At 49.4% G+C, this 24715-nt stretch overlaps 1 protein-coding gene across 13 annotated transcripts in view; it reads left to right on the forward strand.

Moving 5' to 3' along the window:
- The window catches only part of MSI2 (musashi RNA binding protein 2), a 222548-nt gene that overhangs the window by 188528 nt on the left and 9305 nt on the right, over nucleotides 1-24715 (forward strand). For 4 of the 13 annotated variants that reach the window (XM_039387212.1, XM_039387204.1, XM_039387213.1 and 1 more), the window contains exons 11-12: nucleotides 7484-7507; nucleotides 8592-8699. In XM_039387212.1, coding sequence (XP_039243146.1) covers nucleotides 7484-7507; nucleotides 8592-8699 — 132 coding nt within the window. Of the gene's footprint in view, nucleotides 1-7483; nucleotides 7508-8591; nucleotides 12451-24715 lie in introns of all 13 variants that reach the window. The other 9 variants (XM_039387220.1, XM_039387242.1, XM_039387219.1 and 6 more) reach the window with 6 other exon arrangements.

Genomic DNA, 24715 nt, shown 5'->3' on the forward strand with positions numbered 1-24715 from the left:
TTGCTGCTGCAGGTTTCCCCTGTGGTTAATAACCTCTAAGGTGAGTGCAGTGGGGATAGGAGGAAGAGAGTGTAGCTCCAGCATCCCAAAAATTCCATCTGTACCATGGTGCAGTGGTGTAAAACACCCAGTGTGGGGAGTGTGGTGCTTCCTTGACCCTGAGCCACATTCTCCTGTACTCAAACACCCAGCTGCTCTGGTGATGGAAAGTGATTTTAAAAGTGCTGCCTACACATGGCTTCTGTACCCCTAGGGAGCGATGGAGTCAGTATTAATAGGGGTCAGCTCTGTAAAACACTCTTCAAGCACTGTTACACAAGTGTAAGGCTTGTATAACATTTACTAATGGGAGCAGAGTTTGTCTGGTCGTGATACTGGAATGATCAAATGGAACACTCGGGAAAGGGGAACTTGGTGGCAGCTGCAAAATAGGACTAGGAAATGTAAAACCTATTTTAAATCATCTGTTCAGTTAGTTAAGAGATGTGGAACAGAGCTGGAGATGTTTCTCACTCCTTTGTCTAACCCTTTCTTAACTGCCTAAAGTCTGCTCTGATCACCCCTGCACTGCATGCCTTGTTTTCACCTGAACACGTCACTGCATCTGCATGGCATCAGTGGTTTACAGAGTGCATTTGAAATCTGCTGGAACCACCTGAATTACCTCTTCCCACCTCTCTGTTTCAGCCTCCATCACTGAAAACAAAGACTGTAGACTGGACCTGGTTTAAAATTAAGATTTTGGGTGTTCTTTTGCTGAGGAGGGACCGTTCCCATTGCAGGTGCATCCCTGGAGGGAGGAGCAGCTGGAACTGCAGGCAGCAAGCTGAGAAATTAATGTAGCAAAGCCCATAAATCTCCAGCTAGAAGGTTCTCCTTCAAGTTCTGCTTAGGTGACGGTAGCTTGTGTTTTGATGCAGGAAAAAATGGTCTTTAGAGGTGTTCCCTGAGACTGAGCAGAGCTGAAGCACCTTTGCCTCTTAGCACAGTTTTTCTGAGAAGAGTTGTGGTTTTTTAACATTGCAGAGAATTGTGTGAAATGCATTTTACACCTCCTATTTTCCCCACCCCTTAAAATAATCTGATCATTGACTTTAAGGTGAGGTTTTCCAGAGAAAACTGTTGATCTGAGTTGGTGGTCCAGCTGCCACCACTGCTGATGGCAGCAGAGTGTGGCCAGTGAAAATGGTGCCTGTGTCCCTTTGCTGCTCCATCTCCTCGATGTGAGTGAGGCTCATCTTGAGGTTTCCTCAAACACCGTGTCTGGCAGAGGACCAGAAGTGCCCAGAGCCTTAGTTAGGTTTTTCTGTACTGATAACTTTAATGCAATAAGAACACCTTGAACATTGAACTTGAACGCTCATTGTCCTTTTCTCAGCTGCTCACTGATCCATGCCTGGAGTTGGAGGCTTTAAAACTTCAGGGTCATTGCCCTGGAAATGAGTGATCCTGGAGGGACAGAGAGTCGAGAAAAGGAAAAAAACCTCCAAACCTGCCAGTGTCTCTGGAGGGCTTTGTGTTTTGGGGTGATGCTGCAGATCCAGAGCAGTGGTTTTGGCTGTGAAGAGGCCACAGCTGCAGCGACCGGGAGGTGTAATGAGAATAATTATTCACAAGAGTAAAGAGGCATAACACAAATACTCGTGTGTGGAGGAAAACATGGATAACCCTACAGAAGGAGGAACATGATCTGGTAATGCCCATCCTGCTGTGAGGAATTCTCTGTGTCCGAGCGAGCCGGAGCACGACGGCTCACCTGCCTTCGTGCCTTACGCCTCAGTAGAGACAGTTTTTAACTGTAAAGCTGTTAAAAATTGGAGCTGGGGTTGCAAAGAACCTGAAGAGATCAGTCTCCTTATAGCCCCAAAACATTCAAAGGTGAATGTTTTCCCATCTCATTTAGTAGTAGGATTTCCAGATGACCATTGAGGAGCTTCCAGGTCCTGCCTTGCCCCGGAGCGGTGATACGTAGTCGCTGCAGCAATGCCCTGAAGGTTTCTGGGCTCAGCATCCTAATCCTCTCCTCTGACTGTTCTTACAGCGTGGGTTGTGGAATGCCCAGTAGCGTTTCCTCCAGTGGGGCCCTGGGAAGGGCCCTGTCTGCCAGTGATGGCCATGCTGGGTGAGCTGCAGCATCTCTGAGAGGGGCTCAGCACTTTGGCGCATGTGGGTGGGGAAGAGTTTCCCACCCTCTGGTAACCTTGTCCTGTGATTTACTGCCTTCTCTTTTACGTTGCCTCTTTGTGTTGAATTTTTCTAGCTTCAGCCTCCAGACACAAATTCTTTTTATGCCTTTGTTCATCATCAAGGACCTGTCTTTAAATAATACTTCCCCAGATAGTTTAGGTCATTCATAAAAATTGAAGCAAGCAGCTTAACCAAATAGCTCATTTTCCTTACCATCAGAGCAACTGAAATGAGGCTTGAAGCAAATCAGTGCCACGTTGCTGAACTTTAAATAGGTGCCTTAATGTGGTTCCATCTAACCTGCCCTTGTTCATCCAGCAGCAGGTGACTGAAATGCAGGAATTCAGAGCTGCCGTGCTGTGAGGCAGCCTGGGGCCAGTGAGCTCACAGGTATTTCCTCCTCTGCAGCGATCATTTCCTTTATACTTACCTTGTTGGTTAAAAATTGATGGTAAATAGGGGGGTGGAACGAGATGATCTTTAAGGTTCCATTCTGTGACTTCATGGTTCTATTAAATGCTTTCATCGAAGCCACCAACTTCATATTGAACAGAATTACTTGCTTTTAGGAAGCGATTTGGTTGAAATTCTCTGTCATCTATTCACTTGAAGCTCGTGATTCTCTGTGTTTCACCAGTTGCTAATTAGGGACAATCCCAGTTACACACAGGGTTTGAGTGCTGGATGGTGGGAACTTCCACAGGGCATGTTTGAGGAGTGGAGCCTTGAAGCTGCTGTAGGGTAGAAACAGGTTTTAAGTGGAGCAAATAACCTAAATCAACCGCCAGCTTTTGCTTTTTGGTTTGTAGTTTTTTGAATAAATAGTTTTTTTAGAACAAACTGTTTGCCTTTGAGAAGTTTCCCAGTTTTCAGTATGGTGGAATAACTGCAAAAGGGTTATTGCACTTGAAACGCCACAGGATGATAATTTGGAGACAAACATGGCTTTGTCTCACTGATGCATAAAGTAATTACTGGGCAGAAGTGCACCATTCTCATCCTAAAACCCACGGCCTGAGAGTGGCTACAGCTGAAAAATGGGTCATTTACTGTACATAAAGTGGAAGTGCCAAATTTTAAATTAACTATATTTGGGTTTTACTGTTGTTTTGAAATTCCAGAGCAGAAATATTTACTCATCATAACATCCATCATAACAGACATCGGATGCGCAGCATCGGGGGATGTTGGGCCTGGGACAGACCCTCCCACGTGTGGCTGTGCCCTGGGTGACTTGGGGGCTGCAGGATGAGGTTCCATGGTGCATCGTGTGCTCTAGCTGAAGTTTCCTAATTTTCTGACCTGGTGAAGTAGATTTTAATCAGCTCAATGTAACACAGTGGAAAAATACAAGGGGAACCACTTAATGGGGCTGTCACAACAGAGGAGCTGGAGTGGCTTGGGAGATGCTGCAAGTGTTGATAGAATTGATCAAAACCTTAGGAAAGAACTTCCCTGTTTCCCTGGGGGTCGCCCTGCTCCATGCCCGGTGCCTGGCGTTGACTGTGGTGTGGACAGTGCCATCCCCCTTCTCCAAAGACAGACCTGTCTGGTGGGAAGCACATGACATTCCAAGCAGGGCTTGTTGCTGCTTCCACCTTCTACAGACTTTGGAAGAGCTTCACAGAGTCTGCAATCAAATCCAAAAGAGTTAATTGCTACTAAACCATAGTAACAAGTTGTGAATTATTTGGTAGAACCCCAATCTTTGATTAGTTCTAGGGAATATTTGATTTCTCTGTGGGTATGTTCTTCTCTAAATATTAAGCATTGAGTTGTTTATCTAATGCTTGGAGTAGTAGCAGTTTTTTTCTTTCTGATCTGTGTTTCCTTATAGAAGGGGAAGGGGAGTGTGAGACAGAGAGCCTGGAAGATGAAGGTTTTGAACATAAAGGGATTGTTTTGGGATGGAGCTTTCCCCTGTGTGTGCTCACCATTAAAGACGACGTTTTTGTGCGGTAAATTGGACCCACGCCTGCCTGCCTTCAAAAAAAACTACCAGGCTCTTCTGCTTCATGGTTTTGAGTCTCTGATACTTTTGAAATGAAGCCTAAAGATCCTCCAAAGAGGATAACAGTGCCTAATGGAAAGAATAATGGGAGCGAGAACCCATCTGAAATGACAGCTCTGAGCCTCACACAGCTTTTCGGGCTGATCAAAGCTGCTGGGAACGCTGTTTGAAAAGGGGGGATCAGCTCCCCTGCTCCTCTTCCCGCTCAACCTGCACATGATTTCATATTCCAGCCTTCTCACTTTTTTCCTGGTAGATCAAGTGACCTCCTGAATGGCTGGTGTTCGGATCAGTGCTCTGGGGACCAGAGTGTAAGAGGTGAACTGTTGGGGTGATGAAGCCTCAGAGCTCGATCCTCTCGTGCACAGGGACCCCCAAAATGCCCCACACAGAGCAGTCTGCAGCTCCTCTGCCCATGTGTGTGAATACTCCAAACACCTCATAAACACAGAGGAAGGGAGTTGCTTCCTCGTCGTAGTTTTATGGTGGCTTTTATTTTATTCCCTATGTGTGTCCCACGATTTTGGTTGTTTTCTGAAGTCGGGTGATGATTTGAGCATCTCAGCTTCCATTTTTATTCTTATTTTAAATCCCCGTGCTCATTGCTGAAGTCTGAACATGCGACCTCAGGTGCCCAAGTGCTTTAGAAATCAGAAGCAGAGGGAATTCTTTGCATGGTATTTTTTTATTTAAGAACTAAATTCATGATCTCTGTGACTTCTTTTTGGGATGATTCCTATTGTTTGGTTGTTTTAGAGGACGAGGTCGTGTGTGCTTTGGGGATGCAAAATACCTGGGGTCTTCAGGGGCTGAGCAGAGCAGGGCTGAAGGAGTCAGTGATTTCTCTTAGAGCCAGGGCTGCAAGGAAGGGGGTCCTGGCAGTGTGGAGGAAGGGGTGGAATATGGTTCTTGTGTTAATTCCCTCGCTCGTGGTTGCCTTGTAGCCACATCCAGACTGGAGGAAAGAGAACTCAGTGATTTGAGAAGGAACAATCCCACTGGAGTGGGAGATGGAGCAGGGCCTGTTGAGCCCCTCGAGCCCCCGTGGAGACTGGCCTTGCTTAGGCAGCATTGTTCTCACCAGATTTGTTCACAAAGCCCCTGGAAAATCCGCTAAATCCCGGGCTCTCAGTGCCATGCCGAGCACCAGACGCTGGGGCCGTGTGCTGCAGCCTAGGCCTGTGAGCCAGGGCTGTGCTGCCCCAGGATCCCCTTTCTCCCAAACTCACCTGTGCCTGCACCCAGCCATGGACCGAATCTGGGACCTCAGGGCAAAGCCTTTAACCCAGATGTGTCCATCTCCCCTCCCTGCCTCACTGTTTAAAGTGAAACTATTGATGCAGGAAGCAGGAAAATTTTTCTGTGAAAAATTGCACTTGGAACGCTGGGTTTGGCTTGTTCTGAGCAATGAGAGAGCATGAAATTGCTGTGAATCCTCAGGGCTTTCCTGGACAGTGTGTGAGCCCAGTGCAAAACATTTATTGTAAAATACCTTCTAATTGCAGTACCTGAAGTGGGCACTGCTGAGAGCTTGTTTCCTCTGGGCAGTTGGGAGCAGTGGGTACACAAAGGACAGGGATGGTGCTGGCAGGAATCAGTGCCTTAAACAAACACAAGGAATGAATTGATCTCTCCCTCCACCCTTCTGATTTTCCAGTGGACTCGAGAGGGCTTGGAGGGAGCGGGGCTGGTGCCGACCGTGCTCCCTGCCTGGCCTGGCCAGGGTGGGATCTGGAGCACACTGCCATCGGTGCTCCCATTGGCTGCAAGGTACTCTTGCCCAGACACCCATTGCTGGCACCCAGTCCCCTCCAAGCCAGTGACACTGGGCCACTGTTTTCAACTCTGGGCTCTGCTGGCTGCAGCTTCTCCTTGTCCCCTGCTCCAGCTCTTGCAAGTGTTCCCAGTGCCCCGTGCCGGGATCCCTGTCAGGCAGAGTGGAACGGTGTCAGCTGCCTGTCACTGCTGGGAGGGTCAGGAGCAAAGAGCCACACGTTACCACAGGGAGTTGGCACAGTGGTGAGAGGTCACACAGCATTAGTGGCTTGGCAGCAGTGCCAGAGAATCTGTTCCCAGCTGAGCGATGGATGCGGTGCCTGGCAGAGGGCGTTTTAGCGGGGGGATCGATTGCTTTCAGTACGTTGGATTGATTTGGGGATCCTCCAGCGATGGAACCAGCCTGTGAGTGTATCAGTGAGCAGGGTTTTGCCAATCTTGATAATCAATCCCCGTTTCCATCTCCCGCTCCCGGAGCTGGTGCTGTGGCTGTTCCGCCTCCGGCCGCCTGCAGCGTTCCCGCACGGAGCGCGAGCAGCCGATCACACTTGAGTTGTTTGGAGTGCCATGTTGCAGAGATGCTTTTATCTCAGTATTGGGATAAAAGCTTTCTTTGGGGGCGGAGGGATTAATTTTTCACACATCTGTCCACTGGAATGCAATAAACGAAGCCTTTGTTCGGGCTCTTTCCGTGGAGCGCCTTCTCCACCCTTGTTATTTCACTCTTCTTTTGCATGGCAAAACTTTTTGTCCTGCATTTCAAATAGATCTTGAGCGTCCCTGGCAGCTGAACAAGAGAAACAAACTTTCCAGCCCCGTTGTTTGTGCTGTTCTCAGGGGATGCTTGGTGATTTGAAGGGTATTTGATTGGTTTTGGCAGAGGCATTTTATTCCGTGGAAAATCCACAGCTCCTTTGATCCCTTGCGGATGGTTTAGGGAGCCCCTGGAGCCTCCAAATGAGAGATTTGTGGGTGGCCAGCTGGTCGTGGAGGTGCCATGGGAACGCTGAGGACTCTGCTCTTGGGCCGTGCGCCGTGGTGGGCAGGGAACAGAGGGGGAGAGGTGGGGAATGGTGCCAGCTCTGCTCCTGCCTGAGCCACAGTGGGAGGGCTCGGAGCTTGGCCCAGCCATGGCTCTGCATGAGAATGAAGCCCCAGAGCCTCAGCCCTTGTCCTGCAGATGCTTTCCTTGCTCTTTGGAGGTCAGTTTAACTCCAAAGTCTCCCTAGTCCGGGATATCCCAGCTCCAACCCTAATCGTATGTCGGGGAGACTGACCAGGGTCGATGGTTCCATCCCCAGCAAGAGGGAATTTAACACTCAGGTTTAACACAGATTATAACATTCCCCAGTCCGGATGTGCTTCCCACATCCCACAGAGGCTGTAGCAATTGCAAGCAAACAGGTTCACCTCAGCCCTGAGGGTTGGGTGCTGGGCTCAGTGCACAGGGAGCAGCAGCCCGGGGAACCTCTGCATACATTTACCTGTGATATTTTTTTCCCCCAACAGCCCTATTACCATATTTAAATGCAAGTATGTCTTTTTTTAATTGATGTATTAAGTAGTTTCAAGTCACTCTAGTCTAGTTCTCTGCTCCTTTGCCCTGATAGATGAGCTGTAGCTGAGCCAATAGTGTAGAGGTAGAGGCTGTAGTCTGCTGGTCTCTCTGGGGTTTGCTCGCTCCTCTGGCTCGCTCTTCTCTTTCTCTGTGCCTCAGTTGTTTTTCTGTGGTTCCTCAGCCTTGCAAAGCAGCTGTGATCAGAGTCCTGGGCCCACTCAAGTGGCAGGTCCCATCATGGCAGCCACCCCCAGGGTTGTCCTGTTGGGCAGCGGGAGCAGTCGGAGCTCCCAGAAACCAGGAACCTCTCAAGAGTTGTTGACTTTGAGGTTTGGGGTTCTTGCTGATCACCTGGACTTTGCCATTGCCCTCTTAAAATACATATATTGAAAGTCAGTCTCTGACAGATCTTGTGAATGTTAATTAAATAAAGACATTAAATCTGCGATCTTGCGATCCATTCCTCTGGAGGGCTTGCTCCCCTGGAGCAGGGGGTATGTCGCTGAGCTCCTTGATCTGCGGCTGTTTTGCTTTCAAGAGCTTTTTTCTTTCTTTCTTTCTTTCTTTTTTAAACCGCATTCCATTGAATTTTTTCTGCTTGATCCCAGCAAATCTGTGATCTTGACACGAGGACCTCCTCATATTTTCCATTACTGCTCTGTCTATAGACCAGCACGTTATTATCACTTGCAAATAAGCCTGGAAGAGAATTCCTTGGTTGGTTGTGGAGTGGGATGACCCCGTTTGTTTGGGAGTACAGAGACATGAGCTGAGTGCTGCGGGCTCTGCCACCAGCCTGTCCACCTCGGCTCCATGATGTGCCATGGCCGGGTGCCCCATTCCTCCTCTGCCAAAGGGGTTTGTGCTGGCAGGGCCCTCTGGCAGCGGGCACCTGGCAAGGGCTCGGCTCTTCCCAACCACGGTGCCTGTTGGTGGCACGGAGAGCCGGGATGGCGAGCTCTGGGAACACAATGCCCTCGGTGGCCACCCTGGGCCCCGCAGAGACTCGTGGTACCCACTAGCTTCTTTCTTTACCCTTCTCCTTTTCTCCATGGCCAGGTTTTCCGGCAGCGGCTTATGGACCAGTAGCAGCGGCGGCCGTGGCGGCAGCAAGAGGATCAGGTAGGGGGGCCCGTGGAAGAGCAAACCCTCAGAGTGCAGGGTCAGGTAAAAGCTCTGTCGGTATTCTGTGTGGCTGCAGCTCTCCATCATTTCTCTGATTTTCCTCACACTTATCCTGGGGACCTGAAAACGAAAGATCCAAAAAAAAATTATATAAAAATTAAGTAATCAGTCCCGACCCAAACCCAAACTACAAGCAGAGGCCACGGGGGCTGGAGCACCTGCAGGAGATTGGCATGAGAACTGCCAAAACCAGGGTAGATATTCCAATTTGTTTCTTTCTTTATTCCTTTATTGTGTTGGTTTCTTTATTTCTTTGGTTTAAATTCAAGGTTCTAAAAGACAACCCCCCCCCCCCCAAAAAAATTTAATTTGTGTTTTTTGAAAAAAAGTTTTGGTTTCTCATGGGAAGCTGGGGTTGGGTTGAGGTGGTGGCAGCAGCTCCGGGTGCTCCCGCCGTGCCCGGAGCCGCTGTCACCTCCTCTGCCACAGCCAGCACAGAGCATCCCCCCAGCGAGGGGCTGTGTCCCTTGAGGACAGTGTCACTCGTGCCATCAGCAATGGCACTGCTTCCACGAGGAATGCCAAAGCTTTTCTTCTGTCCTTCCGAAAGCTTCTGGTTTTTTTCCCCTTAAGGGAAATAAATAAATCGTTGCCAATTACCATTACTGCCTTAGGTTTAAATTTTGCCAAACACAAATTAGGACTTTGCTCAGGTGACAAGGAGTTCAGAGCAGCCATCGGTGAGCTGTGGGCTTGGCTCCCGAGCCAGGCCAGGATGGAGCTGCTGCCGGGACGGAGCCGCTGCCAGCCCAGTGTCCTCTGCCCCAGTGTCTCCTCGGAGGACACGGCGCTGGCAGCACCTTCCAGCTCACTCATGGCTGGGCTGGGGGTTCTCAGTGACTTTTCTGGCAGTGCCGGTGGGTTAACGAGGCTCTCCCCGAAAAGCCACGGCTGCGTGAGGGGTCAGGAGGAGGGCGCAGGCCCAGGTGTGTCTCGAGTGCGAGCCCAATGCCATGGAGGCCAAAGAAAGACACCAGGAGAACTCCGTTCCATGCAAACTGGCACTGCTTGCAGGCTACAAAGGACTCTCTGTACCAGTTCCATCTTGTGGCATGTAGAGAGCGCCTAAGGGGTGACTTGCCAGCCTGGTTGTGGGGATCCCCCATCTCCCGGCTTCTCCTACTGCCCCGTCACAGAGGGGGAAAAACAAACCCAAAGAGAAAAACAAACCCAAATGAAAAACAAGATTGCTTTTGCATATGCTTCCAGGAAAACAGACCTCATTGTTTCTGCCTCTTCCTCATGTTTTGCCCTTCAGGTTTTGTTTTACGTGCAAACAGACCTGGTGAGTTGCCCCTTAGCAAGGCACAGAGGGTTTGGCTCGATTAACGTTGCTTCCCTGATTATTATGATTATTTTTTTTAATCGGAGTGCTTTTGGTGCCCATTACAACTGAACTGAGCATTGATCAATTCTGTGCCTGAAAATCATTTGTCTTTAATTTGAGTGTTTTTTGGTTTCTCTTTTGTTGGGTTTTCTGTTTTGTTTTTTCAGTTCTTTTGGTTTTTGATTTGAACTTGCAATACGAAACTAAATCTAACCCTAAATTAACAACACCCTTTCTGGCAAGTTTAAAGAGCAGTATGGTGTTTGGAAATGTCTTTTCAAGCCTCAAAATTGCCTGTGTGCACAAAACTGGCAAAACCCCAAAACTGAATCCAAAGAGCCCCTGTCCCTCCCCAGCCCCGAGGTCTCAAGGAGGAAGATGGGTTCGTCACCGGCCCCACGGCCACTCACATCTGCACCAGACTGTGCTCTGGGAACGGTGGGGTTTCCGTAGAGTCATCTCCATCCAAAGCCGGTTTCGGAAGGGACATCCTGGGTTCTCCACTCCATCAGCAATGGTAGTGAATTGTATCCAGGAGCAGTGGAGTCCGATCGATCTTGCGCTGCAGTGTACGGGCCCGATTCATTACAAGAAAAATGGTTGGGGTTTTTTCTTCTTTCCTTTTCAGTTGGGTTTTTCTTTTTCCTTCACAAATTCGCACAGTTCTCCTTCACGTGTGCCTGATCCAAAGCACAGAGCACTGCACAGCTGGCCCTAACTGACCCTTTCTGCCAGGAAATAGGAAAGAGCTGGAAAACACCCAGGCAGGCGCATCCCACCACCCCTGACTTACTGGGGAGGGCTCTGCCCAGGGCTGCTGGAGCTGCCCCTGTCACAGAGCAAACAGACCAGGAGGTTCCTGGAAAGCATTGATGACAGTCCATGTCATCAGTGTCCCCATCACTGCTGCTCCTTCGGCAGTGCTCCAGCCTCACCAGCTCACCCAAAATTGACCTTCTCTGCTCTCCGGCCCTGTCCTGCCGGCTCTTCCCCACCTTCCTGGCATCACTGCCAGCACAGAGACTGAGTGCCCCCAGAGAGCATCCACCTTCAGCTGCACATCTTGGTCTCCCAGGGAAGCTGCAACCCTTTCACTCCAAGCCCCTGAGCACTGACCACCTTGGTTTCTCCCCGAGCTGATGCTCCATCTCTTGGGTCACCTGCATGTTTGCTCAGCCAACAGAAGGAGCCTGCCAGGGGCAGGTACCTGCACAGGGCAGTGCCCGGCCCTGGTTCTGTGCTGCCTGGTCTTCCCTGCCTTTGCCCCTTCCTTTTCCCGTGTCACCAGCTGACCTGGCTAGATAAACAAGTTCTTTTATCTGTCACAGCAGTTCTGTCCTACGACCAGCAGAAAGGGATGTGTCCCTCTCCTCGTGCTCAGTGCCACCCATAAATTCACGTCCTGCGTAGCTGCTCGTGTGCCGGCAGGGTGAGCAGAGCAGTGCTGCTCTCCATAAATCACATCCCCAGTCGATGTCCCAGTGATGAGACAATAGCCAAGGTCCCTCGAGCAGACACGGGTCTGGCCACATCCATTTGCTCCGGGTGGGACTGTGCTGCCCAATCCCTCTGCTGGTTTTGACAACCTCACCCATTCTTGTATTTTTTTAATGAATTGGGACCTGAGCCATGGAAAACGAGCAAAGTTAAAAGTCTGAATGCTGCAAACTCCTCCTAGACAACTTCACTATCAGTGTCACGTTTCTTTTGAATCCACCTGACATATTTTACGTGTAAAACATTTTTGTCGTGTAAACGCTTTTTTTAAAATACAGTCATGGGGGGGGCACATTTTTCTCTTGCATTTGACATGGGAGGGGTTCATCTGGCAGGAGAGCGAGACAAGGAAAATTTGGCAGGAGAGGTTTTTTTTTGTTCCTTCCTCTTTGGTTCATTAACAAGTCTGAGATTTTTCCAGTTCCCAACCCGTTGCCACCAGCTGTTCCTCCCTGAGGGCTGGAGACAAAACCCATAAGGCCACCTGTGATCCAGCCCTGTCCCAGGTGAGCAGTGCCAGCTCCCCCGGGCACACTTTGCCCGCCGAGCCGGCCAGCGGCACACGGTGCAGTGGGACAGTGGTGCCACGGCACCAGGAGCTGCTCCCCCACCCCAACCCCTGGCACATCTGGATTTTGGGCCCCAGTCCTGGCTTGCCAGCGCTGCCTTTGAGCCCTGCGCCCCAACAACCCCTTACTGGACTTTATACTTGCCAGCAATAACAAATCTCGTAACGTGAGCTACTGACCTTGATGGTGAGTGTGAGCAGTTATGTTTTGTTGTTTTCTCTCTTGCTTGGTTGGGGCTGCTGTGAGAGAGGGTGTCTCTGAGGCAAACTTTCCGGCCTCTCTTACACTCGGACGTGCACACCTCCTCTCAAACACTCTTCTGAGCGCTCTCAGCGGGAAGGTTTGTCCACACCTATTAATCCTCTCTCAGTGTCCAGCTTCTTGTTAGTAGCAGCTGGTTGCATGTTTTTTGCTTGTTCGGACGAAACGGTTCAAGAAACGACTCATATCAACTCTTGAGAAATGTCTCTATTTTTTTGTACACTTTCTTTCTTTTGATGTTTTTATTAATTTCCCTTACTTAAAAAACAAAACACCTGTCGTCCCGTAAAACATTTCACATCTCCCCTTGCCTGTTCTTAGAGTGTATGTATCTGTGGGACTGAACTAAATGCATGCACTGTAGTAGTCGTACTGGTAGCAGTAGATGTAGTTGTAGAACATGCATTGTCGAGTTGATATTATAGGCACCATCAACGCGAACGAGCGTGGCAGATAAAAGCAGAGCCTTGGTCTGATTGAAAGCATAGGGATAATACAGCAGAGAGCTGCTAAAGGCTTGGATCCATAGTGCCCTATTTGTTAAATCCCATTATCTGGAAGTATAAATTGAAGCCGGCTGTAGGCAACCTACACCCTCCGTACAAGAACCCGCACGTGCTGTTATGCCGATAGTAAAATTGCTGTTACTTTCTTTTTTTTTCAAATTAACCCCCCCCCCCCCAGGAATTAAAACACTGGCTATAACTGTATTCTGTTATTTTTATTTTGTATCCAAAAGAACTTAAGATATTTTTTAAATCATTTTACAATCATGGTTTCTCCATCAGCCTGTTACTCGTCCATATTAGCCCATAGACTCATTCGTTGGCGGTCGTAGACCAGATGTGCCACACGCAAATCACTCCATTTGGGAATCCAAATAATTCCGTGTGTGTGTGAGGCAGCTCCCTGCAGCCTGTCCTGAGCCACCAAGCGATTGTCTGTAGGTCATAAACCTTAAATCTTATTATGCAACAGAGACTCTGAGCTAGTAATGGGTCGTACTCATTGCCATGTCACCCAGCTTAAGGGAACGTGTTTAAATGAAGATTTAACATTTCATAAATATCAGCATGAGGAGTTCGAGGCAAGTTCATCCTCTCTGCCAAGAGCCAGCAGTGGCTTTGCTTCTCCTGCCCAGGGTTTCTGTGCTAAACTTTGAAAATTCAGAGACAATGATGCAGTCAGTAAATTTAGCAGATGGTAATTGAGATCCCAAATTAGGCCTTGGTTTACTTGTTTAGTTTGTTGTTTGTCAGAAAACATCCTGCTGGGAATAGAAAAGCTCCTGTACAGGATGGTCACCCCTTTTCTCCTCCCCGCGCCCCAGCTGTCCCCAAAACCAGTTGTGGTGGGTGGGAGCATCTCCTGCTCTGCTGGGCAGAGCCATACAGGTGTTAGTGCACTTACAGCAGCCAGGGCCTTCCAGGGAAATAAAATACCCAGAGTGGGCTTTGCAAATGTAATTAAGGATTTGTATCCACTCCTTACCTCGAATAGAATGTCGAGTAAATCAAGCAAACAAGCCCTGGGATGGGGCTGACATGGTGCAGGGCAAGCTGAGCTGCCCCTGGTACTGCCAGGGAGCTCAACACTTGTGTGTCAAGGGAGAGGGATAATGTCCCCTTTGGATCTCAGTCTTCCAGGGAAATGGGGGGACCCACTGTTTAATGCGCCCGGCACATGATGAAGTGAGGAGTCGGCTGAAAGTCAGCAGAGCAACAAATTGCATGGGGCTGAGGAAGCCTTGTCTGGCACTTAAGGAAGGTGCTCTAAAATTTAATCTACTCATAGTTTAGCAAATTATGGCCATAAGAAGGGGGGCAGTGCTTGGTCTGTGTGTGCAGGGCAGAGGAGCTGCCACTGGCTCGCAGAGATATCAGGGGGAGCATTTCAAAGATCCAGCAATGAACCAATTTGGGGTTTATACGGCCCATTGGGAGGACTCCCTTGTGGCACGGCGGCTCTGATGGAACTGCTCTCCCTTTTTTATTCTCCTCTATAAAAGTACATAAAGTTTAATCCAAGCTATGTAATCTCAAAAGCCAGAACCTAACAAGTGGACCACTTGGGAGCAGCAAGGGCTGGAATTTCTCACTCTACTGGAACCGCCAGTAATTATGTGACAGAGCCCAGCGGGTGATGCATCGGGAAATTAATGGCTGCATCGGATTTTATCCTTTGCTTATCTCCCTGGCAGAGACAGTGGGCACTGAGGAGCATGGCAGGTGGCCAGGCAGGGGCCCCACACCTCAGGGCCTTCAGGGAGGGATGGGCACAAGGACAAAATCCTGGCTTAAACAGGAATTCCAGCAGCCAGGCTGTGCCAGAGCAGCCCCGGGTGCTGAATGCACTCAGGAGGAGCCAAATTCCTGTAAGTGGTTTTAGCCTCATTACTGACAATACTGGGAGCACTACGGTTACTTTTCTGACTACTACCCCAAAATAAAAGAATAATAGTAATGAAAGGGGAGTCATTTCTGTTTGGTTCAGAAGTGCTGTGCTGGTCCAGGGTGGGAATCCCACAGGTCCTCTCCAGAGTGCAGGCTCAGACAGAAACCCTGTGTCTTGTTTTACTGTAGGATGCCACTTCTGGATCTTTTTTGATCCACGAGGGACTGAGCTTCCTGCTCAGTGGATCTAAACAGAAAATTGAGTAGATCTGAAACAATTTGGTGCTGCTGCTGCTGCTCGGCCTTGGCTGCAGCAGTGGGTGTTTGACAGGGCATCGGGCTGAAGTCTGTTGAGGTTAAAATACATCAGCTTTAATCAATAATTTTGTAATAGAAAATCTCGTGCACTTGATGAATCATCTCCAGTGCAATTAGTGACCACCTCTGAAGTGCAGTTGAAGTTAATCTGTAATGAATTTATTGGGTAACTTTTAACAGTCCTTTCCATTGAGAGAATTATTTTCAACGGCAAAAAGGTCCGCTGAGAGCTCATCCAGAGCTGTTTCATTTAGGAAGAAATTCCTTCCTGTGAGGGTGGGGAGGCCCTGGCACAGGTTGCCCAGAGAAGCTGTGGCTGCCCCATCCCTGGAAATGTCCAAGGCCAGGTTGGATGGGGCTTGGAGCAACCTGGGCTAGTGGAAGGTGTCCCTGCCCACAGCAGGGGGTTGAAACTGTATGATTTTTAAGATCCCTTCCAACCCAAACCATTCCTTGATTCTTTGATCCCGCTGTCCCAGCTGCTGCTCTTGACACACGTCAAGTGGTGACGACGTGGCCGCTGCCTTGCGCCACGGGCGGGCTGATTGCCAGGGCAGAGCCCTGCTCACTGGTGACAGGGCTTTGGTAGCCTCCAAAGCCCTGCCAAAGCCAATTAGCTGTGTTTAATACCCTTTCTCCCAGTGGAAGTGGAGGGACAGAGCTCTGGGCTGTTGTAATTAGACTTTGTTCCACGCAAGACGCAGCCGAGTCGCTGCAGAGTTTGAAGTGTTTCAGTCGCTGCAGAGTTTCAGCACGAGTGCTCCAGTGAAATGAGATCCTCGAGCACAGGATCATGTCTCATGCATTTTAATCCCTAAACAGGTAAAATACTGCCAGAGCTGAGGGTAACTTGCCTCTCTGGCAGCAGTTGCAGGCTGTTACCTGTTAGTGGAACAACTGGGAGGCAGCACACATTGTCCTGATGTACTACTGTCACTATTTTCATGCTCATTCTCTCCCCAAATGCTTTAAAAGTAAATACATAATTACTTTTTTCCCCTCTCTCCTTTCTGAAATAGAATACTGCCAAAGGGGCAGAGGAGTTTTTCCTCACAGCAGATGTTAGTGTGCATCTGGCTCCGTGTGAGCTTGAGGAGCGCAGTGGGTTAGGAGTTGCCAGAGAATGCAAAGTGGATCTGCAGGTATATAAACCTGAGCTATTTAAAAATAATAAACTTGCACAGCTGGGGCTTTTATGGTTATTTCCTGGTAGTTAGAAGAACCCAGAGCTCTGTGTCAGGAGGACTCTGAGGTGTCTGTGCCCTGCTGAGGGCTGGGGTGTCAGCTGCCAACAGAGCTGGTGCTGCCAACTCTCCTGCAGGCACCTTGTGGTGGGCAGCACCTTCTTCCAGTGTTTCCTCACTGGCGAACTCAGGTTGTCCTTTAAGGGGGTGTTGTTACCTGCTGCACATGCTGTGGAGGATCCTTCACTCCACCTTGGCACCCATCTGTCCAGACAGGTCTGCTCCAGGTGCCAGTGCAGACTCTCCCACAGGAGAGGGTGGTTGCACAGGACTGGGGGTTCACAGGCTGGATTCCTCTCCTGTTACCTGGATTACCCCTCTGTGCTCCCGAGCATCCCCCCCAGCCCATCAGCAGCAGGAGGGTGCCCCCCAGGCCCTCCTGCTACCATGACTTAAATTATGCAGCAAAACAAAGACCTGGTTTTGATTTAATTTTCCTCCTGTATTGTCTGTTATTGTAGAAAAGGCTTCAATTTCGAATTACAGGAGTGATAGCCAGTTAATGTGGTACAGTGGGAGGCCGGAGTTGCTGTTGCTATGGCAATGGAGTTCGGCTCATTTGTTTTGTAGATGAGTAATTACTACGCAATTAGAGTAGGCTAAAAATAAAGGAGCCTTTTGTTCCTTCTTACTCATTAATATTAATAAAAGACCTGTCCGGGCTGTGGTAAACAATTAATGCAGATGTGGTTGCCCATGGTAAAAGTAACAGCAGCTTTCCTGCTCCTTGGCGGGCGGCGAAGGCGCTGGCATGGCCTGGCTCAGCTCTTCCTTCATCTGAAATGGAAAATGGTTGGAGAGGGGTCTGTGTTATCCCAGCAGCCAACTTTAGCTCTTATTTGCCGGTTGGATGAGTGATAATAAGTGTTAAAGCTTAATGTGCAGGCAGGGACAGCAGGTACAGCGTTTGGGTCAGAGCCCGTGACACAGCGAGCGCCTGCAGCACACGAGGGGTGTGAGGGGAACGCGCCGGCAGTGGTTCCTGATGCAGACAGCTCTTCATTCATCCCCTTGGATAAATGCCAGGGCTGGAGCAAGAAACTTGCCCAAAAACCCAAGCACAGGCAAGGATGAGCATGGTGTTGCTGTAACAGCTCCAGTAGGGCGCAGTTACAAACATAGATCAGCAAAAAAGAGTGGAAGGAAACACTCCCAGGCATTTGATGTGAAGAGGAAGAGAGTAGGTTTAGACTGGATATTAGGAAGAAGTTCTTTACTGTGAGCATGGTTGCCCAGAGAAGCTGTGGCTGACCCATCCCTGGAAGTGTCCAAGGACAGGTTGGGCAGGGCTTGGAGCAGCCTGGGCCAGTGGAAAGTGTCCCTGCCCATGGCAGGAGGTTGGAACTTTATGATCTTTAAAGTCCCTTCCAACCCAAGCTGTTCTGAAATTCCAAGATTCTATGAAGTATGTAAACATTAAGTACATTAGAATTTAAATTAATTGTAAAACCAGTTAAATTGGTAGAGAAACCAGTTAGGCACATGACTTGACAGTGTTTATTTGCCCCTGTGGTTTATTTGTGTGTCCCAATGCAGCCGATGAGCATCCGGTGCAGGCAGGGAGAGGCAGCAGAGCAGAGCAGGGACCTTGGGGGCTGTGAGGTGGTCACCCCCTCCCCGCATCCCTGGGGTGCTCAGCACCCCTGGAAAATGCCGCGAGGAAGGCAGAACCTCTCCGGTGGTCAAGTATCCCAACCCAGAACCCCGAGTGCTGTGCTGGGGGGGCTGTGGACACACAGAACCACATCCCTCCCAAACTGTTTAACTAATGGAGGGAATCGTAGCAGAGCCTTTGTAAGGTCGACATTTGTTTGTTGTTAAGGATCTAATTAGAAACATGAGAGGAAGCTGAATGGCTGCTTGCTCGGCTAATTAGCGACATGCACGAAGACCACTTTGAACTTCAAGGACACAAAGCTATTAGCGCTTACATCAAAAATGGATTAAACTTCTGTGCTTTTATAATGATTAAAGATGAGCCGCTTGAGAGGAAATCCTTTTGTAAGGCTGTGACAAGAGCTGGCTCCCTGATTGCAGCTCCTACAAGCGAAGCTTTGTGTGGCCTCCGTGTTGCACTTGGCCCGGCGCGAGTGACTCCGCTGACGCGCGGGATGGAAAATGGGACTGGGCGATAAATATTGATTGTTGGCAAGAAATTACAGCCGAGCTGCAAAGCGCAGCTATTGGTCCTGCTGCATAACTGCAGGAATTAGAACAGCTGGGCTTGAATGAGTTGAATTTTGTGGCTTTTCTACTGCAAATTGATGCACATCAGCAGCCACCAGATGTGGCTGGTGCCTCGGGTGGGTTAAGTGCAGTATTTAGTAGAAACAGGGTCTCCCATGCACAGAAGGCACAGCAGTGGGTTTGTAAAACACCTGCACCGGGTGAATTTTTAGCTTGCCCCATCCTGTGGAAGGCACCCAGATCTTGCTTTCTGCTCATCTGAGGCAGTTCAGCACTTGGTTTGTGTGTCCACACCTCTGCCCGGCACCGGTGCTGGGGCTGGAGGAGCTGTCCCACGGCAGGAGGACACTGGGACTGCAGCAGGAGCAGTTGCCACAGGATCCCAGGTGCCATTATCACCCCCTGTGCCCAGCTGGAGGACGGGTGGGCAGCACTCAGCCCTCCCTCCCAGTTCCCACTCACTTCAGCGGTAATTGCCGAGCAGGAGCGAGCTCACCACCCACTGCTTGCTGTCGTTACCCTGCCATGTTTTGATGTGTGAAGCCATTTCCAAAGGGGCTGCAGAGGCAGAACAACCTTTGAAAGTGTGACTGCAGCTAGAAAATAACGTACAAATAGTACCTTGTTAGGGCAGATCTTGGTGTCTCTCAGCCTCATCACCACTTATTTTGCTGATGAGCCCCACAGTTGTTTTATTTTCCTTTTTCCCTGCAGGGCCAGTGTAGCTGCAGGGGAGGGATAACCTGGGGCAGTGTGGCTGCTCCCCATTACAGAGCGTGTCGGGGTGGCAGGGAAGGCACAAACGCTCACGTTTGATTTTCCAGAGTCAGGACTGAGCCAACTGTCATAAGTAAAATATCTGTAGCTCTTCACACTTGCAGAGGAGCCGTGTCTGCCACAGGGTTCTTACAGAGAGGAGTTTGCTTTTCAAGTCTACTTGGGAAGAGCAGGAGCAGAAGGATGTGCCTCGCAGGTCTGCATGAGAGATGTAATACATGGCACCTCTCATCGTGACACTGGGATTATTTGTTTTTCTGGTTTCTCTCCCACTTTCTCTTTCAGCAAGTTGGGAGTTGTTTGTACCTTGTTATTCTCCAGAATATCTGTGTGTTTCCAGCTCATTATTTCTGAGACATCTGTGAGTTGGAGCATTGATCTGAGTTTGAGGTGTGCCACGTGCTGCCTCCGACAGAAACCAGTGCTCTGTAAAAGCTCAGACACAAGAAAGCAATGCTTCCAATGGCTCAACCTGGCCACAAGTGAAGGGGTTTGGAGCTGTATGTGAGGGATTGGTGTAGGAAAAAAAGAGCTTGAATGTGAGCATTTAATTCTCAGTGCTGTGCCAGTGCACTCTTGCAGCCTGAATAGGCCACCAAGAACCAGGAGCACCAACATCTTATTTCAGACTGGCATTAATTTGTACATCCAGTCCCCAGTAAATCACATGCTGGTTGTTAGCAGCTCTGAAAAGCAAGGTACAAGCTCCCATTAACTTCAGCCCTGACTGCACAAAGAATTAGCTTTGGCCAAGCGATCTGTAACACGGGTGCAGTGCTGCTAATTATATTTATAAGGCTCTAAGCACTAATGATGTAAGATTTGCATGCAGTGCTGAAGTTCTGCTGGTTATTTAAAGTATCAGCATCAGGCTGGGAGTGCTGGTCTGTTAGCCATGCATGTGACAGCGTGGCCATTAGTGCTCACGCTCCAGGACACATGGGATCCCCGAGGAAGGTGCGATCATCCCTGTGCCACTTGCCGTGGGTTTGCTCTAATGTCCTCTGCTGTGGTTGTGCTTGGATGGTTTCAAAGGCAGCACAGCAGGCTGGAATGCCTGGGAACAGGTGATATTCCTTCTGTGACAGTCTTCTCTTAAAATCCAGCAGTGGATGGACCCAAGTGACTCAAATTCATAGAATTGTAGAATCCTAGAACGGGTTAGACCCGTCTTAAAGACCATCTAGTCCAAGCCCCCTGCCATGGGCAGAGACACTTTCCACTACATCAGGTTGCTCCAGCCTGGCTTTGAAATTAAATGCCACCAGAGTGTGAGGCAGTCCCTGTCCCAGCTGGGCTGCTCAGTCCCCTGCCCCCCATCCCCTGCCTGCGCCCATCCCTGACGGCAGCCTTCGATGTTATTATATCATTTACTCCTCCAAGCTGGAAGATGATGTTTGCAGCATGTTCTATGAATTTTTCATAAAGATAGAAAAACAGCCTAATCTTGTGAGCTTTGAGTCTTGGTGGTGGGTAATGGCTTTGATTTAAAGCATTTTGTCTTAATGATAGTTATATTGAAAATTTCCTGCTGCTTTCAAGCACGTTTAGTTATTATCATAAACATTGATGGTAGAAATGCCTGCCAAATTGTGCGTGGCTGTTTATGGTAGATGAGAGAGTCATCCAGAAATTAGAGAGCTGGATCAACAAGTTGTGAAGAAGCCTGTTTGTACAGGAATCCACCCTGGAGATGGTGGGACAAGGCAGGAATGAGGACAGTCTTGGAAGAGAGAAAGAACTGGGGATGGCCAGCACTGGGTGTAGAATATGCTTGACATGAGATGAAAAATGGATTTCTGATGAGAATCATAGAATCATACAATCATTTAGGTTGGAAAAGTCCTCTAAGATCACAGAGTCCAACTTTAACCCCACACTGCCAAGCCCACCACTGCCTGCTGAGCCACTTGACCCTGTGCATGGCTGCCCAGGGACAAGGAGCCCCCTCTCCAGGAGATGCCAGCAGCCCAGAAGGGTCCTTAGACAGGTCTCTGGGAGTGTTGGTTTAGTGCTGACCAACTCACACATGCAGGCTTGTGTGGCCCACGAACCCCATGTCTCTGTAGGGTGAAGGCAGGGATGTGGGTGCCTGTGGATGGGGAGAAGCTGGGGCGGTTCCAGCTGGCTCTGTTCTGCTCTCAGGTCCTTTCTCAAGTGCAAAACATATTTCTGGCTGTGGTAACAGGGTGCTATATCTCATCCTGAATATCCTGCCTCTGCTCAGAGAGGAAATCCAGTAAATCGTAGTGGTTTCTTTCACACATGAGGATTTCCTTGCCTGTGCACCGTGGCAGGGAAGGCAGCCACACATTTCTCCAACCACATTCTGCACCCTTCCTCACCTTTTCTGTTTTCCTAACTTTTGAAATACTCATATTTGTTATTACCCCCCCATAATGGTGTTTAAATCTTTGCGTTTTGGTGCTGTAGGAGAGGAAAGTGCCACCAAAGGCTCCGGGTGGGCTGCGTGCAGGGGACAGTGATCCCCAGGCAGTGTCTGTCTTACTACTCTGTCCTCATCTCCCCTGGTTTGTTTCCTTTGAACTACAGCTTATTTTAGTGGTGCTTAAAACTGTTTATTTGTCATCAGGTCTCATTTACTAGTCCCTAAGGGCCTGACTGTCAGCCTGGTACCATTGTAGGACAGTAATGTCAAAATCCTCACGTTTCTTCTCCTTTCCCTTCCCTCTTTCCCTTCATCATTGGTGCTGAGTTTATTTGGGTGGGATTCCAGCATCCAGCTTCTTGTGCTTTACCCGGCTGCCCTCCCCACCCCCATGGCGTTGGGATCCTCGTTAGTGTAACATGGCCCTTGTAAGGCAAATGTCAGCAGGAACCCTGACTTTGCAATTTCTCAAGAGTTCATCGAGAGAGAGTTTATCTTTCAGTGATGACCTTTCTTGTTGAACACGGATTAACGTGTGAGCAGGGTCTGTGTTAACATGGCTGTTTGCAGGAGCGGGCACTGGATGCACGTCCCAGCCCTGAGCCTCCTGCCCCTGCCAGGCTGTTTGGGGTTCCAGCTCTTGGCTCCTTGACATAAATCACTTGTTGCCTGAACACCGAAAATCATCTTACACACGTGTTAGATGGGGATAAAGACACCCCCATGAAGGACGCCAGGAGGAGTCTGTAATAAAGCAGCCTGCTGCCTGAAGAGATGCAGCTCTTGCTGTGCCAGCCCTGCACAGCAGCTCCCAACTCCACCGGCGCCGACACTTCGCATTAAAAAAACGCCTCTTCTGGGGCTGATTTATGAACCTACATTTTTTTATAATGTTTTGTGCCCCATCTTGCTTTCCCTCTCTGGTTTTCAGCACTCCCCGAGGCACCATGACACTGGGCAGAATAAGCCCGAGGCTCCCCAAAGCCTGTCCCTCTGGCCTGCAGGCAAACGTTCACCTGCTGATCAAAATTCACTGGCTCAGAGCCTTTTCTGTAAGAAAACCACAGCAAATTCAAAGTGAAGCGAGCAAGACATTATACTGCCCTGTTCCCATCACTGCCACAGCTCCTGACTGCTGGCCCTTGATCTCCATCAGTGTAGGAAGGAGCTTCTGTAGCCCAGAGGATGGAGGATCACTGGGGCTGAAGATAAAAGGTGGTTGGCTGTGACTTACAGGCACATCTAATCTTTTCCACATCTCTGCTGACCTTGATCTATCACAGGGCTTCCAGGGGACACTTGGGATTGCAAATTATGCATAGAGGAAGCCTTTGAGCTGGAGGCACTTAACCACAGCCTCAGAGCTGTGCAGTCGCCCGGTGCAGGATGGCTTCCTGTGCAATTGGTTGGGAAATGGGACCAGAACCTTTCAGGGCGTGTTGGAAATGGGTCTTTTGCCAGGATTTCCTGAGTGCTGGCAGTCCTTGTGAGGGGAGGAGATGGCCCTGCCAGCCCCCAGGCAATGCTGAGTCAACCTGGTGGGTACTCCCAGCAAACCAAAGTCTGGAGATTTGTGTTCAGCTTGGGCAGTGCCTCTACTGGGACAGGCAGCAGGTCAGGCCCACACTGACTGGCATCAAGATATGGTCAGTGGTTCCCTCCCCTCCTGGGGCAGCACAGTCCCCTGACAGTTCTTCAGCAGTGAACTTCCAGATGTCTGCCTTGAATCCTGTTCTTGCTATGAATTGTCAGTGGCTGGGGGAAAGTCTCCAGTTCCTTCCAGCCTGCAAGGAGTTGGTGTTAGTGCTCTGTGATTCCACAACCCACGGCAACCATGGCACTTGCACAGCTTCTGCCTCCTCACAACTTTCTCGTAATGACACATCTCCAAAAAACCTTAACTTTTCTTGCTGAAGCAGTGTCTGGAGTCTGGAGGGTTTCAGGCATTTTTTCTTCTTCAAGTCTCAGATTGTTCCCGGTTTGTGTAAAACAAACTTGTTTCCAGGTATTTCTTACAAGAAAGCATCAGGATTTGTGTGTTGGGAAAGTTGTTCAAGCTCCCCTTTGCTGTTGTTTCTGAGCCATGGTAAAGGTGCCTCTTGCTCCATGTGAGCTCACCTGAGCTCTTGGAAGAAGACAAATACTTGGCAACCAACCACGGCTGAGCAAATCGTTAGAATGTGGCTTCCTGAGGCGTGCTGAGCCTCCTGCTAATTATGGGAGCTTTCTGTTTCATTTATTGGATCTGGAGTGAAGTGTTGGCTCTGGAAAAGCTTCCAGCCCTTTCTGTAGAGTTTTTCAGGCATCACGTGGAGCGGTGCCAGGGCATGGCAGCCTCTGCACAGCCTTTGCCATGCCTGTTTTCCATGGGCACTCCTGTGAGCAGTGTGGAGCATTCAACCCATGGTCAGTAGGTGGAAAAATTACCCTTTTCTTATGTTACCTACCTGCAGTCAGGACTTTGAATAACCCAGTGCCAGGTCTTCCTGCAGGTATGAAAACCATATTTCCAATCCTAGAGGTGCAAATGAGAGTGCCCAGGGTGGGATGTGGAGGGTCAGAGCATCTATCTGGCTCCTCAGTCTCCATTTGCTGTTCTCAAGGTTTCAGGACACACAAGTGTGCCCCTTGTCACCCTGCACGGGTTAGTGGCACAGCCCTGTCCCTCTGGATGCCACAGATGTCTGTCTGTCCCTGCCCATGCCCCAGAGTGGTGGTGATGGCCTTCCCTGGTGCTGCCACGGGGTTTACAGGAGTATTTTCCTAACAGGATCCCCCTCTCTGTGCCGTGTCCCAGCGCTGTGCTCCTGCTGTCACTCACACTGGCCAACTGGGTTTTCTGTGTGACTTGGCAGGAAAATTCACATCCATTTTATTGAACTAGAAGGAGGAAAAAAGGGAAAAGTGCTGGCTTCTAGTAATAAAGGGCTTTGGAACATCTCAGCTGGATATTTTTCTTCACGAGTAAGAAGGCCAAATGTTATCTTGACATTTAATCTTTAATAATAAAAAAGGCACTTTGTTTGCCAGCAAAGT

Source organism: Pipra filicauda, unplaced genomic scaffold (assembly GCF_003945595.2).
Source record: "Pipra filicauda isolate LSUMZ 115617 unplaced genomic scaffold, ASM394559v2 scaffold120_size2142806_pilon, whole genome shotgun sequence".
In the NCBI taxonomy this organism is placed as follows: domain Eukaryota; kingdom Metazoa; phylum Chordata; class Aves; order Passeriformes; family Pipridae; genus Pipra; species Pipra filicauda.